At 49.0% G+C, this 13,934-nt stretch overlaps 1 protein-coding gene across 1 annotated transcript in view; it reads right to left on the bottom strand.

Annotated features, from left to right (window-relative positions):
• The window catches only part of PDLIM4 (PDZ and LIM domain 4), a 43,506-nt gene that overhangs the window by 21,674 nt on the left and 7,898 nt on the right, over positions 1–13,934 (bottom strand). Inside the window, exons 2-3 of the mRNA XM_051794159.1 lie at positions 8,303–8,454; positions 677–761 (exon numbers count right to left, since the gene is read on the bottom strand). Of these exons, the coding sequence (XP_051650119.1) occupies positions 677–761; positions 8,303–8,454 (237 nt within the window). The remainder of the gene's footprint in view (positions 1–676; positions 762–8,302; positions 8,455–13,934) is intronic.

Genomic DNA, 13,934 nt, shown 5'->3' with positions numbered 1-13,934 from the left:
GGAGCCACGGGGCAGGAAGGCAGGGCAGGATGCAGGCAGAAGGCTCCAGGGAACAGAGCTGAAGACAGAGGGGAGAGAAGCTGAAAAATAAGGAGAAGGAGGAGAAAGGATTAAGACAGGAAAAACAGGGGAAAAAGGAGGGGAACATTAAAAAAAAAAATAAATCCATCACCATGGGAGGTGAATCACTTGGAGGGTGCAGAGGATTTTGGAAATAGCCAAGGTGGAGGCATGTCAGCTGAGGCAGATGCACACAGACCCTGGGTGTGCTGTGCCCCAGGAAGGGCAGGCACTGGGCAGTGCTGTCAGAGGGCTCCCAACAGCTCCATCCAAAATAATGCTGACCATGAGTTTGGTCACTGGCCCCAAGGGGGTCAGTGCTGGGTGCTGCCCTTCAGCTGCTGGCAAGCTGATCCTGCAAAGCCTGGCTCAGCCAGGAGGGCAATGGCAGAGATGGGATTATGCCAGATCAGCTCAGGATCTGGCTCACCATGAGAGTCTGGGCTGTACCAACCCAAGGAAAGCATAGCAAGATCTGCACACGGAGCTTTTAAACCATACATGGAAACTCCTTCACCCCTGGAAGGACTGCAGGCAGAGCAGAGGGCTTTCCAGACCCCAGACATGGATCTCCTCTCCCCAGAAGCGAGGTGGGAGGGCAGTGGGTGTGCAGTACCTGTGGCTCTGGCTCGATGTTGATCCGGTATGCCTGAGCCTTCCCGTCCTCCAGAACAGGGGGGGACCAGCTCTTCCCTTCGGCTCTGCAGGAGGAAATTAGGGAAACTCTATTTAACTTTTAAATAAACCCAACCAAAGCAAAAAAAAATAATAAATTCAAACAAACAAAACCCACAAAAAAACCTCAAAAGCCAAACATATGTATAGTATGTAGGCCTGCCAGGGAATTATTATATACATATTTGTCTAAAATTATCCTCAGAAATAGCACAGTGGTAAACAGAGAAGGTGCCAGTTCCATGCTACTAAAACCATGAAGCTCAAAACTCATCCTTGAAGTACAAGCTCTGACTCGGGGGGGGGGTTTAAGACACAAACTTATTTTGGTTCAAGAAATCAGCAGACAAGTTCATGGTGGGTCTTGTTTTGCATATTCCTGGCTTTGTCCCTCTATTCTGGCTCTGAATCCAGAAGGTATTCTGATTACATGTATGTCTGTAGATATATATATATATATATATACACACATATACATGTGCATTCCCTGGCAGGCCTCAACACTAGCCCAGGACTGCAGGAATTCTATGAACACCTTTCAGGGAGAAGGCTTACACAACCCTGGGTGAATCATCTTGCATCTTGACCCTTTCAACAGGTGCTAGATACAAAAAGCCCTAAAAATACAGTTTCCATTCCAAAATGCATCTTCAGTCCTGCCAAGGCAGAGCAGGATGCTGCCACTGTCCAAAGATTTTCCATGTGCCTGCTCATGTTTCCCCCCACAGAGGCATCTCGGGGCACAGTTGGGATGTGATCTCTAGAGTGGATCTCCAATGCTCAGGGTATGAGGGAGCTGCCTGAGCTGGGCATAGTCCAGCAGGCTGGTACACAGGCTTTTTGGGATGCAAGGAGGTTGAACTGGGAGATGGAAACTCCATGAAGTTCAAGATAAAGCTTTCACATGCAAACTATTCTGTTTATCATCACAACCTGCATATGCACCACTTAATGAAAGTAGGTCTTGTTCCACAGGCACAGATCACTGGCTGCATCCAACCATCCTTTGTGGACTCTGGCCCCTGCCACATACCACACTTCAGCTTCAGTTTAATTATCTGCAGAGTCCAAGTGTGAAAAATAAGGAGCACAGTTTTAACCTGGGAATTCTCGAGGTGATTTTTTACCTTTGGTGTTTTGCAGCTGCACTAGTCAGCACACAAAGCTGCCTTTCCAGACCTAGGGTCTGACTCAAAACCTACCAAAAGCAGGGACTCCCACTGACTTCAACACACTTTGGATCCAGCCCTGAGGATTTAAGCTCTTTTTGTTCCAAACCACTACTCAGTGCTGCCATCACAGCTTTTTCAACAGGGAGTGACATACTCTCATAGCTAGATGCCTTATTCTGATAATTTATCTTTACTATAATTATTTGATTTTAGACTGGGACAATTCACTATAAATTGGTCTTTCCAAGTGGGACAAAGGAAACAGTCCTTCCCAGGCACATCAGCATTCCCAGCATCCCCAACCTGCTTTTTGCCACGATCCAGTGCTGTGTGTATTGCTTCCACATTGAGACTCAAATCTGGAGGCCCAGAACAATGGGAATGCCTGATGCCACTGGCAGGGATCACCACTATTATCTCCCTGCTCTCCCCCACGCTGGGCCAGCCCGGGGGGCTCTCACAGTGCCCCCAGAAGGGGCTGTGATGACATTCCCCCCCCTCAGCTCTGGAGCCCACGTGCCAAACACAGCTTAAAGCATCCCCAAAGGCTTCGACTTGCCAGTAAATAAGAACCAAGGCTCAGAACGCAATTCTGGCTGCAGAAGATGAGAGGAATAGCAGTAACTTCACTCTGTGTGAAGCTCTGGCATTTGGTCACCAGCACTGCCTGCACTTGCCAGTTGTAATCTCCCAGTTCTCCACACCCCTGACAAAGATCACACTGTCTGTACCAGAAAACAGCTAAATCTGTGTTTTCTAAAAGTCATTATGGATATATTTACACTTAATGAAAGACATGGTCAGGTTGGTTTGCACAGAGAAGCCCATTTGTAGTTAATGCTTTAATGATTAAACTCAAGGCTTCACCATCAGCTCTGCAGAGCGACCAGAAGTTCTTGGTATAACTGAGACCACCTCAAACAGCTCCAGTGACAGCCTGAACAAAGCCAGGCTCCCCTCAGCCCCAGCTTCCACCTGAACTGTGCTGAAACAAGCTGCCATGGCACAGTCTGGGTTCCATTTGGCACTTCTAAAGGCAAAGCAAAGGGGAATGGGAGAACCACCAACCTCACCAGAACAAAATGCACGTCCTGAGTTTGAGGAGCGTTTGTGCTCACACAGGGAGGCTCCCTCTTTTCCCTGGGAACAGCAAAATACCACGTAATCCAAAATAATCCCAAAGAATTGGGAGGTGACTGTCTGAGAGAACGATGCCACGGGCAGCTACTGCAGGTGGGGCTGATGCTTGGAGCTCACTCCAAGCCTGGCTGCAGGAACAGCCCGTGCCCACGTGCCCAGCAGGAGGGTCCCCTGCCCCTCCCAGGACATGGGGGCTGAGCAGGGCCCGGAGCAGTGGGGACCTGGGGGCCAGCACACCCCGAGACACCCCAGCAGCAGGTCCATGCTCCCAGCAGTCAGAGCTCTGTGTCTGGGCAACAGCAAACACCCACTGCACTTCTCTAACGTCATGGGCCAGAGATCAGGCATCACTCAAATGTTCCAAGTCGTTTAATTCTGGGGAAAAAGTGTTTTCAGATGTGTTGTAGGGGATTAAAGGCAGCTATGTGGAAATCATTACCCTGCACTAACACCACTCTGCTCTCTTAGCAGCTGCTAGGACAACCCCAAGAAAAATAACTTGACCTAGGTTAGTGCTGGGCCTTCCACATGGGGCTCGGTGGGAAATGGACCCATTTAACAGGACATCACTAAGAAAACAAAGTTGCAGACACCTTTTATCCCACTGTTTGTTTTCTAAAAGTCTCAAAGTCATTCTCAAAAGATTACTTGCATATGCTCACATATTTTACCAAAATGTTTTTTCACCTGGCAATGATCTGTAAGTCTCACTCTCAACATTTGCAGAGCTGCTTTTAAGCTGCAAGAATTCCTGGGTCTCACCAAATTTCTAATTTCTCCATTCCCTTATAAACTAACATTTATCACTTGGGGAAATGCCAGCCTGGATCCAGGACATTGCCATCTCTGACTGTGCAGCCACAAACCACCAGAATAATCACGTTGCTGTATTTCACCCCAATCCATGTGGTCCTTCCAGGAGGGTGACTCCAGGGTCCTGTCCATCTCCTGAACACTCTTCCCCTCCCACCAGGGCACATCACTATGCTCAGAACTGATTTTTATTGCTGATATGGCCATGAGCCTTCCAGGAGCTGAGTTCTGTCGAGAAGCAGCTACAGTCAATGCTTCACCTTCCCAGGACTGTGACCCTCACCACGACAGCTGCAAGGTGTTGGATCCCCCCCTGCGAGGCAGGAGAACAGCAGGAGAGCTGAGCTCTGCTGAGCACCCCGAAGGACCTGCCTGGTCCAGAGCACATGAAGGAGAAGCTGCAGGATTTCTCCTCCTTCATTCCTCTCTCCTGAAACCATTGTGTACTGCCCTGGACAGCTGCCGGTTTTCCTCTCTATTAGTCCTCGAGGAGCTCCAGAGGGGAAGCTGTGATTCACTTTTTCAGTTGTACTTTTACTGGAAACTTGAGAACATACATTGTCATCCTTCCCATCTTCCAGCAGCGTGTCTGCACTGCTCACAGCTCAGGGACCCCAACACAACCTCCAGGAGCTGGGGGAGGTGGGAAGAACAGCAACTACGGGAGGTTCCAGGGACTTTTGGGGCTACACATCCAGCAGATTCATTAGTGGGCTTTCTCCCACAGAAACTTCCAGAGAAACTCCATTTCTGTACAGGGAGTAGGAATGAACAGAGAATCTTCATACTCCAGTTCTCCAAGCAGACTCAGCAGTGGCATAAACACCAAACTGAGAGGAAAGAAACTGCTTCCAGGATTTAAGGCAAAGTAGATCCAGCTACCTTGGCTTGGGATTCAACAGCTGGGAAGATGATGCTGGAACAGAAGCCTGATTTATCACCAGGGCAGCTTGAACCATTCCACCAAATCCTCATCAGCACCATCACCCCCTTTCCCACAGCCCAGGTGCTGTCCAGCCTCACTGAGCCCACTTGAACTCCTGGCCTCACATTTCAGAGCCACCAACCATGACCTGAATGCCCAGCCCTGATTCCAGGAATGCCCAGGTGATTCCTCACACCTTACATCAGTGCCCACATAAATGTCAGTTATATAAATCAACTCCTTTTGTAAGCTGAGGAGGATTTTCAACCACTCCATTGCAGGCCAGGAAGGTGACTGTGCTGCTTCACCTGTCACTGCCCAGACACAGCCCTGCCCGTGTCCAGGCAAAGCAGGACCTAAAAAAAGCCAAGGACAAAACACCCATTAACTTCAGATGGGTCAGGGGTCTGGCCAAGAAAGCTGAGAGAAAATAGGGGGTGTGAAGAAGGAGGGAGGAACCCCCCCCTCAAGAGATTTAAATCATTGATAAAGGACAAAGAGATTTTAAAAAAATAAAAAAAAAATAAAAGAAATATCTGTTAGTCCAGCCTGAGAGCAGGGGCAGCTTCTCAGACACAAACACTGACTGGAGGCTGCAGGGGCACAGGAGAGCCACAGACCCCAACACCCCTGAAAAGCTGCAACATCTCCTTCCCAGCAGTTTTCCCTGTGTGGGCATGGGGCCAGCTCCTCCAGGAAAGCTGCAGCACAAGCCTTCACCCTCCCAGCTGGCAGAGGACAAAAGGTTCAGAAGAAGCTGTCGGGCTCGCCCTGGCCCTGTGGCACAGACGGGCAGGTCTGGGCAGTGCTGCCAAGGGCTTCCCAGCAGCCTGTGTCAGCAGGAACTGCGATGCCACGAGGTCTCACGCCCCACAGCCAAGGTCCTTTGGGTGCTCAGCCCTCTGTTCTCAAAAAATACAGCTACAACCCAATTTTCTGGCCTGGTCTGGCTGGCAGAGCCACAGGGAGCAGGGCTCTGGGTGCTGCTCCCCATTGCAGTGGTTGGATGTCACATATTCACATTTGATCAGAAGCTGTCAGTTTTTCTCCTTTGGGACTGACTGGAGGAGCAGTTCCTGCCATGCAGCTGAATGAGAGAGAAGCCATCAAACCCAGCATGACATTCCCAATGGCAGACAGTGCTGAAGTTCACATCACAACAGAAATCCCACTCACTTCAGTGGTTCCCTCCCACACAGGAGCAGAGTGATTGCCTGCACTCCACGGCAAAGTACCACACTCCAGTTGTTTATTCTACCCATGGGCAGTCCTCTGGCTATTTACATGTTTCCCACCAGTGTATCCAAATGTTTTATTAAAGCAGATTTGATAAATGGGATAATCAGCATCTCATCCCATCAAATTCAACAGCTCTCTGCATCCACAACACCTCCAAAACCCAAAGGGCCACGTCGGTCTTGGGACACCCCATCAGACCACCCAGGAACTCCCCGTTCTTGTTTTCCCCCCATTCTGACTTTCCTACTGAACTTTCTAATCAAAGGGCATTTACTGACCAGAGGGTGAAAACAAAAACTGTCTTGTTCTCTATCTCAGTAGCATAAAATGTCAAGGGTTGATGGAGAAAGGGCATGGGATGGCTGGGAGGGCACCAGGGGCTGGAAGGGCACCGGGGGCTGGAAGCCCTGCCCAGCTCCCTGCCCTCCCTCTGCACACACACCTGGCTGCAGGGACCCTGCTTTGGCAAAACAGAGCTAACACCAAATTTCACATCTCTTCGCTAAAGACATACATCAAACAAGCTTGTTATTGCAAATCTATTTCAGACAAACACACTTATTTAAAAACAATCTCCCTGTGTTTGTTTGCAAACTGGATTTTGTTGAAGGCAGCGCAGAGAGATGGTTGTGCTTGGAGAGCATCCTCTGCCCAAGGGAAAAGACACTAATCCACACCCTGCTCTCTCCTGGAGCTCAGGCTCACAGCAGGGTCCAGGGCTGGAAATGCACAGCTGTGACAAACAGCAGCAGCTGGACAGGCACACAGACCAACAAACCCAGTGAAAGCCCTGTCAGTGCCCCAGGACACAGATCCCTAGGCAGGACTGGGTCACCCCACACCCCAGGAGGCAGGACCTGGAGCAGGAATCCACTCACACCAAGGAGGGAGCACCAGACGTGCTTCCAGCAGTGACCTACACCTGGGCAGAGTCATCTGGATCCAACAGGTCACTCGGGAAACAGGAGAGGGATCCAAGAGCCATGTCACTGTGCACTCACTTTGGGCCAAACTAAAAACAGCCCTAATAACGCATCACTGGAGTTGCTGTCCTACTGCAGGAAAACAAACGACTCAGTTTTTCCTGTCAAGAGGAATGCCACTCTCATGGGCACCTCTGGGCACAGCCAAGGTGTGTTCTGCCCTCGGAGAAGCCACCAACCCGACCCAACAGTGTGATCTCCTCCAAGAGGAGCCACCCCGTGCTGAACAGCTCCTCACCATCACCACCCCCTCCTGTTCCTGCCTCGCAGACTCTGGGCATTCATTTTTGCCTGTGAGATACAAAAACCTTTCAAATCTGCATCGTCATTATGAAGACTTCAAGACCTGGCAGCTGTTCCAAATGGAAAGCAAAACCACTGTCCTTCCTTGGCTGTGGGAAATTCCACCTGTGTGAAGGGTTTGCTTGCTTTTCTTATTTTCTTTCTTTCCCAGTGCTGAAGCCACATGATCCCAACACCATGGGCTGTGCTTCAGCCAGGCAGCCTGGACACCCCTGCTGAGGAAGCACGAGGAACCACAGAGGCTTTGCTCCATTTATGGCAGCGCTGCCCAGTCAGAACCACAGGGTTTTCCAAGAAAACTATAAACAGCAAATGATAGCTCTTTACAGCAGGAAATGCCTCTTTAATCTGGAGTGGAAAACTATATCCACTTATTTAAACCTATTACAGATAACATTAGCCATTCATGAACCTTATAAGGAGCCTTCATTTTGCTTGGATGATTTGTGATTAACAATATTTAGCTCCAGAATTAATTCCAGTGGAAAGAAAAAAAAAAAAAAAACCCAAACCACGAAACCAAAAAAGAAACAAACAAAAAAACCCCCAGCCAAACTCAAGTCTTCATTTTGCCTCGAAATATTCTAAAAAGTGAATTTGGCCAGACCATCAAATGTGTATTCACTGAACAGATGTTTAGGAAAATGACAGGTGGATGTTAATGAAGGGAGAGGGTTTGTCCAAAGGAGATTCCAATCCCACTGCTACTCTTGCTTGAGTTGCTACAACTTCCCTTGGGTTGAAAGACTCAACCCAGGTCACAGCCTGGACAAGTCCTGCAAGGCACAAATGATAATCCACATGTATAAATGAACAGAACCCATTTTTTGTATCAGTAGGCCATTAAAAATAATTTTGTTTTACTGTTTTTGAAAACACAGGACAATTAGTCATGGGGATGCTCCAAGAACTGAGCCTGAGGGCACATCTGCTCCAGGGCAGCCACAAGCCTTCAGCAAAGCTGACCCAGGAGCACATCCCAGCAAACCAACCTGTTCACAGAGAGCAGCAGCTGGTCCACACACGCTTTGATCTTGTTCTGTGCTTCCAGGTGTGTCATGTTCTCCGTGTTCTCTCCATTAATTGCCAGAATAACATCTCCTGGGCACAGGTCTGCCATGGCTGCTTTACTGCCAGGGTTAATCTGGGCAGAGAAAAATAAAAGGGTTACTTAAAAGAATTCCAGGTTTAAAAAAAAAAAAAAAAAACAAACACAAAAAAAACAACGCCCAAAAAGTCGATTTTCTTAGAATAAGCTGCAGGTAAAAGGAATAGTTATTTCTGGAGAATATGTGTTTTGCCTACACTGAGGTTGGATGTCAGAGCTCTCAGCTCAGCCTCAGTTCTCCAAGGATCATCCTCTACAACAACACTCCATGGAATAAGAAACTTCAGTCAGTCTGTGACCAGATCCTCCCCTCACATTTGTCTCTTGTTTGAAATAATGGAATACCCTCTTTCCAGGGAGATGCTCCACACTCCTTTGGCTTGCAGACCTTACATGATGCTGCAAGAATCAACCCCTAAAGAGCACAAGGAACCTCCTCTCTGGGTAACCACGCACAGAGGGCGAGTGCTGGCACTGTGACTGCTGCCTGGGACAGGCCCTGCTGGACATCAGCTTTTCCTGACTGGCACCCAAATGACTCGTCTCCTTCCAGCCCTGCATGGACCCCATCCCTGGAGGAATTCAACAGAAGTGGCTCCTGGGGACAGGGTTTAGTGGCAGCCTTGGCAGTGCTGGGGTAATGGTTAGACTTGAACATCTTTTAGATCCTTTCCAACTGAACAATTCCATGATTCTATTCTATAAACATCACACAGCTTGTTAAGTCTCCACAATTCTTTCCTTCTGGTTTTGTGGGAGTGCCAGAACCTTACAAAACTCATAACTTCTTTCCTGAGGAACTAATGATGGGTCCAGGTACCGTTTGTGGTCAGCCATGAGACCAACCCTGTAGCCCACAAAAGAGGTGCCTGAGAAATTACCGTGTCATTTACATCATCCTAAATGTGCTTTTAATTTTTATAATGATATAAAAGGACACAAGGCGTGGTCAGGACAGGTAAATCTGTTGGTTTAAACTCTTAATAGCTGTGTGTTTGCCTTCTAATTTCCTCTTCAGTCATTCTGAGCATCTGCTAAGCAACCAACCACGTGGTTTATCAAGTGAGAAAGCACAGCCAGCCTGACTTCTGGTTATTCGTGTCTCACTGCACTAAAGCAAGACAGGGTCTTTGCTTCTGCTTACTCTTGATTCACACAGGTATAATCCCCTGTCTCAGGAGGGGGGTCTCTGCCCCAGTACACCTGCTTGAGACATCCAGACCACAGGAGCACTGCTCTACCCACCATCTGCCCTGGGCACAGCTCAGAGTGGTGCAGGATGGCACCCAGACACCAACAGACTGGGTATGGTTTTTCAGGCAGTTTGAGACCAAGTGGGGCCACCTGTTCCCCAGTGCCCGTGGTCTCCAGCCACCACAGGCCATCACTAAACAGGTATTTTAGAAAGGAGGCATGCACAGGTCCTGGCTTTCACCTTGATTTCATAGAACCCTGGAATGGTTTGGGTTGGAAGGAACCTGAAAGTTCACCCAGTTCAAACCCCCCTGCTGTGGGTGAGGACACCTTCCACCAGACAGAGCTGCCCCAAGCCCACCCAACCTGGCCCTGAACACTTCCAGGGGCGATTTGTTCTATTTCCATGGGGTGTTCAAAGAGGATTTAATCTCACCCCAACAGCCCTTGTGGGCTGCCCATTGGACAGAGGCTGGTGAGCAGCAGGCAGTCCCTGGCATGACACAACCTGCTGCACTGCCCCCTGACACAACCTGACCTCTGCACTGCCCCCTGACACAACCTGACCTCTGCACTGACCACTGACACAACCTGACCTGCTGCCCTGCTCCCTGACACACAACCTGCTCCCTGCCACAGCCACCAACACCACCAAAACACCAGCCTGGAGGTGTTTGAGAAGCACTTTTGACATTTAAATAGAACTGGCAGCCCGAATTACAACTTTTGTTGCATTGTCAGAGTAAATCAGCGTTTGCCATTTGCTCTTCAATAGTTCTGGCCGGGCTCTTTGGCTCCAGCAAACCTGCCAGGCCAGCCCCTCACAGGCTGCCCGGTGACTCAGCTCAGAGCAAACAACGGGAGGGGTTTTCAGCTCCACACACAGGAGCTGTAGAGTTTTGACACAGGACATTTCAGCCCAGGACAGGATTATTTTTCCCCTGGTATGTTAGGTTTTTTGGAGCCATGTAAGACTACAATCCATCCACAGGGCATTAGGGTCCTTCTACAGCCACAGGAGCTGCCAGACCCACCAGAAAGTCAACCAGAAGCTCCACCAGCACCTCCAAGGAAGCATCTCCATGTTCTTGCCTGCTGCTATCTGCTTCCCTCAGTGGCCACCCCACAGCCCTGGCTGCCAGCAGGCTTTCAGACTAACAGACCTTCAGCCTGACCCAGGACAGCTGTATTTTGTTCTTGTCCATTCAGTGCTGTCTAAATGTCTGATGGATTTGCCCCTGCACTGATCTTAACCAGATTGTAGCTCCCTTGGAGAATAAGCTGTTCATAAATGGGACTCCTAGCTTTTTCCTATTTTTAGATTCTGGTTTATTTCAAATTATTTTGGCAGTATTTGCATATTAGCATTTTATACTTGCTGTGGAGATGACCGAGGGCTTGAAATGGAGCTGCACTCCCAAGAATTCATCAGTTTGAGATACAGCATCAGTGTCTCAACAGCGTGGGAGTCATTACTGTAATGTCTGTCAGGTCCAAAGTTTGTATTTTAGTGACTAATGTTTATAATACTTCAGACTAAGTTCACCTAACTCACAGCTGTGCACAGCCATTGACACCAAACATGCCACAGAAAGCCTGACGAGGCTGGTTTGGGGTCAGTGCTGTGCCCAAATCCTTCTACCTGCTTTGGACTTGGGTTAGTGCTGGCCTTGGCAGTGCTGGATTAACAGCTGGACTCGATGGTTCTAGAAATCTTTTCCCACCTAAACATTCTGTGATTCCATGCCATTAGAGCCTGGCAGTGCACAGAGGTTTTGGGATGGAGCTTGTACCAGAGTCACTCGAGACTGTCCAGAGGGGCCTCGGGTGTGCCCTGAGCTGTAACCTCAGCGTGTGTGACACCAACAAAACACAGATGAGTTTGAGAGTAACTGGATACGTTGTGAGGCTGAAAACACTGACAGAAAACCTGCACTGAGCCACTGCAGCCTCATGTTCCTGAAAGGGGCCTCCAGAGGAGCTGAGGCTTGAGGATAGGAGAGGATAAAGAAAAACCACGATAAGATTTTATTTGAAGTTCTCCATCTGTGCCAAGAGCAAACCATTTCAAAACTCAAGGTTGGATGAACACAGACCAAGATCAGAGTGATGGGTACGTAACTCTGTGAGTGATCCCCCACCACAGGCAACACCAAGTGCCCTAAAGCCAAGTCCCCGCTCACGCACCAGGGCCTCACACGGGCTCTGTGTGTGCCATGCCCCATCTTGCCCAGGCTGGGTGCCTGCCAGGATCTGGGCTGCTTCTCTGCTCGTCTCAGTGAAGAGCTCAGGCAGGGCAATTACACACCAGCCCAGTGCCTCCCACCCTGCTGACCCCCAGGGCAGCAGCCCCACGCAGGGGTTGGTGTTTCAGAGCCAGAGCAAGGTGCTGGTGTGGAATTCCATGGGGGGACAGGGGACTCTCAGCCCCTGGGCTGCAGTAGCTCACAGGGTCTTGCTCCCTCTGAGGCCACGTAGCTCTCCAGGAGCTCTGCTCGTGCCATGGGACAGCAACCTCAGCACCCCTTCAGAGCAGTAAGTGTATGCACTGAGAGCCAAAACCACAGCAAACACCACGGGCTTAAAGAAACGTAAATATTTTTACTGTAATTCCCCTACAGGGTTTTCTTTTTCGACCAGGCAAGAATCCTGCCTCCTCTGGAAGCTCTGAGCTCCCAAGGACAACCTCATGCAGCAACAGAACAGCACTGAGCTGGTTACTGCTGCCCTGCACTCAAAGGTATCTTCCCAACAACATAAATCCAAAGCCAACTGATGGAGACTTTTGGTGAAGTTTCCCAAGATAGTCATGCCAATCCCAAAAAGCATATTATTCTCCCTAATCCCATCAGGACAAGTCTCATTTGTGACATCTTTATGTCCCCCACTTAGCACTGTGCTTCAAAAAATACCAGAGGTCCAATACTGGTTCCTATCTCAGTGCTTTCTATTATTCCAGTAGGAAAAAGAGAATTTTAAAGAAAGACCCCCCCAGTAAACAGCCCTTCTCTCACTGTCCTCTGCCTCCTCAGTCACCACGGCAGGTTTGGGGACAGTGCTGGAAGCATCATTCCCACACCCAGCACGACTTTTGCCAAGTCATCAACCAGGGAACTCTCTCCATAATTATAAGCATTTTTTTAAAATAAGTTTTTCCAATTATTTTCTCCACCACCTCTCTGCCCTTCTCCAGGGAGGCCAGCCTTCAGCAGCCCCCTCCCCAGCCAAGAGGATATTCTGATGCTATGGAACAGACTGGGAAAAGCCCAAGGCCAGCAGCAGCTCTCTTATCTGGCCACTGGAGCCTCGTTAGGATTTACTAAGTGCTGGCATCTGACAGCAGGCCAGTAAATAAAGCACATTAAGGAACTGCCTTGTGCTTAACCCAAGCCACTGGTGTTGGAGCCGTGCAGTCTAATTTAGTCAGCAAGATTATTCACACCCAGAGCAGTTTACTCTTGAAACACAGTTAGTGTTCTGCTGTCTGCCCTGGAGCCTGACCACACAAGGGTGCCAGGGCTGGGAGAGCACTCAGAGCAGGGCAAAGTCCCCGTGCCTGGTGCCTGCACCACCTGCCCACGCAGGGATGGCTCCACTCTGCTCAAGCCGTCTTTAAAATTGGGCCAACACCACAAGCTGAAACAATCAACACTTTAGTGAAAGGTTAATTTGTCTTATTAACTTAATCCCTCTTTATTTTTACTCTTTTCCCCAGAAATCTGCCTCTTGAAGTCACCTGTGCCAGGACACAAGGACAAGGGATGCAGCTCCTGGCTGCCTGCACAGCCATGGGAAAGATTAACTCAGTCTTTATTGTCCCAGCTGTTTTCTCTCAAATCAACAAAAGGTGTCTATTCTGGCCCCTCACACCACTCACTTAGATAAAGGCAGCAGCTTTCTGTCAGCCACATCTTCTTCACTTTCAGCAAGAAGTGCTCCTCTAATGCATCCTATCAGTGAAGGAATCCTATCCTATCATGACCCTCTTCCCAGGATTTAATGGGTTAAAAGGTGCAATCCCAAACAAACCTCCACAGACCACACCACCCTTCCCTTAAATCAATGGTAGTTTGTTGCAGGCAAGGCTGGGGGAATTTTCTGTTCTGCAAGTGTGATCAAAAGGGCCTGATTAAAGTATTCAAGAGGCTTTCAAGATAGTGTGACAAATTTTCAGCTTTTAAACAAAGCCAGCCTGTTTGTGCTATGGGGCAGGAGATGATCTACATAGCTACATCATTTAAAACAGGAAAAACCAAGAGTCAAATGACTAACTAATGAAGATAAATTCCCCAAATCCTTAAACATTCTTTCCAGGGATTCTC

This window comes from Manacus candei, unplaced genomic scaffold (assembly GCF_025592945.1).
Source record: "Manacus candei isolate 608988 ecotype Guabito, Panama unplaced genomic scaffold, ASM2559294v1 h1tg000037l, whole genome shotgun sequence".
NCBI classification, from domain to species: Eukaryota; Metazoa; Chordata; class Aves; order Passeriformes; family Pipridae; genus Manacus; species Manacus candei.
This window is presented reverse-complemented; position numbering and strand designations above follow the sequence as displayed.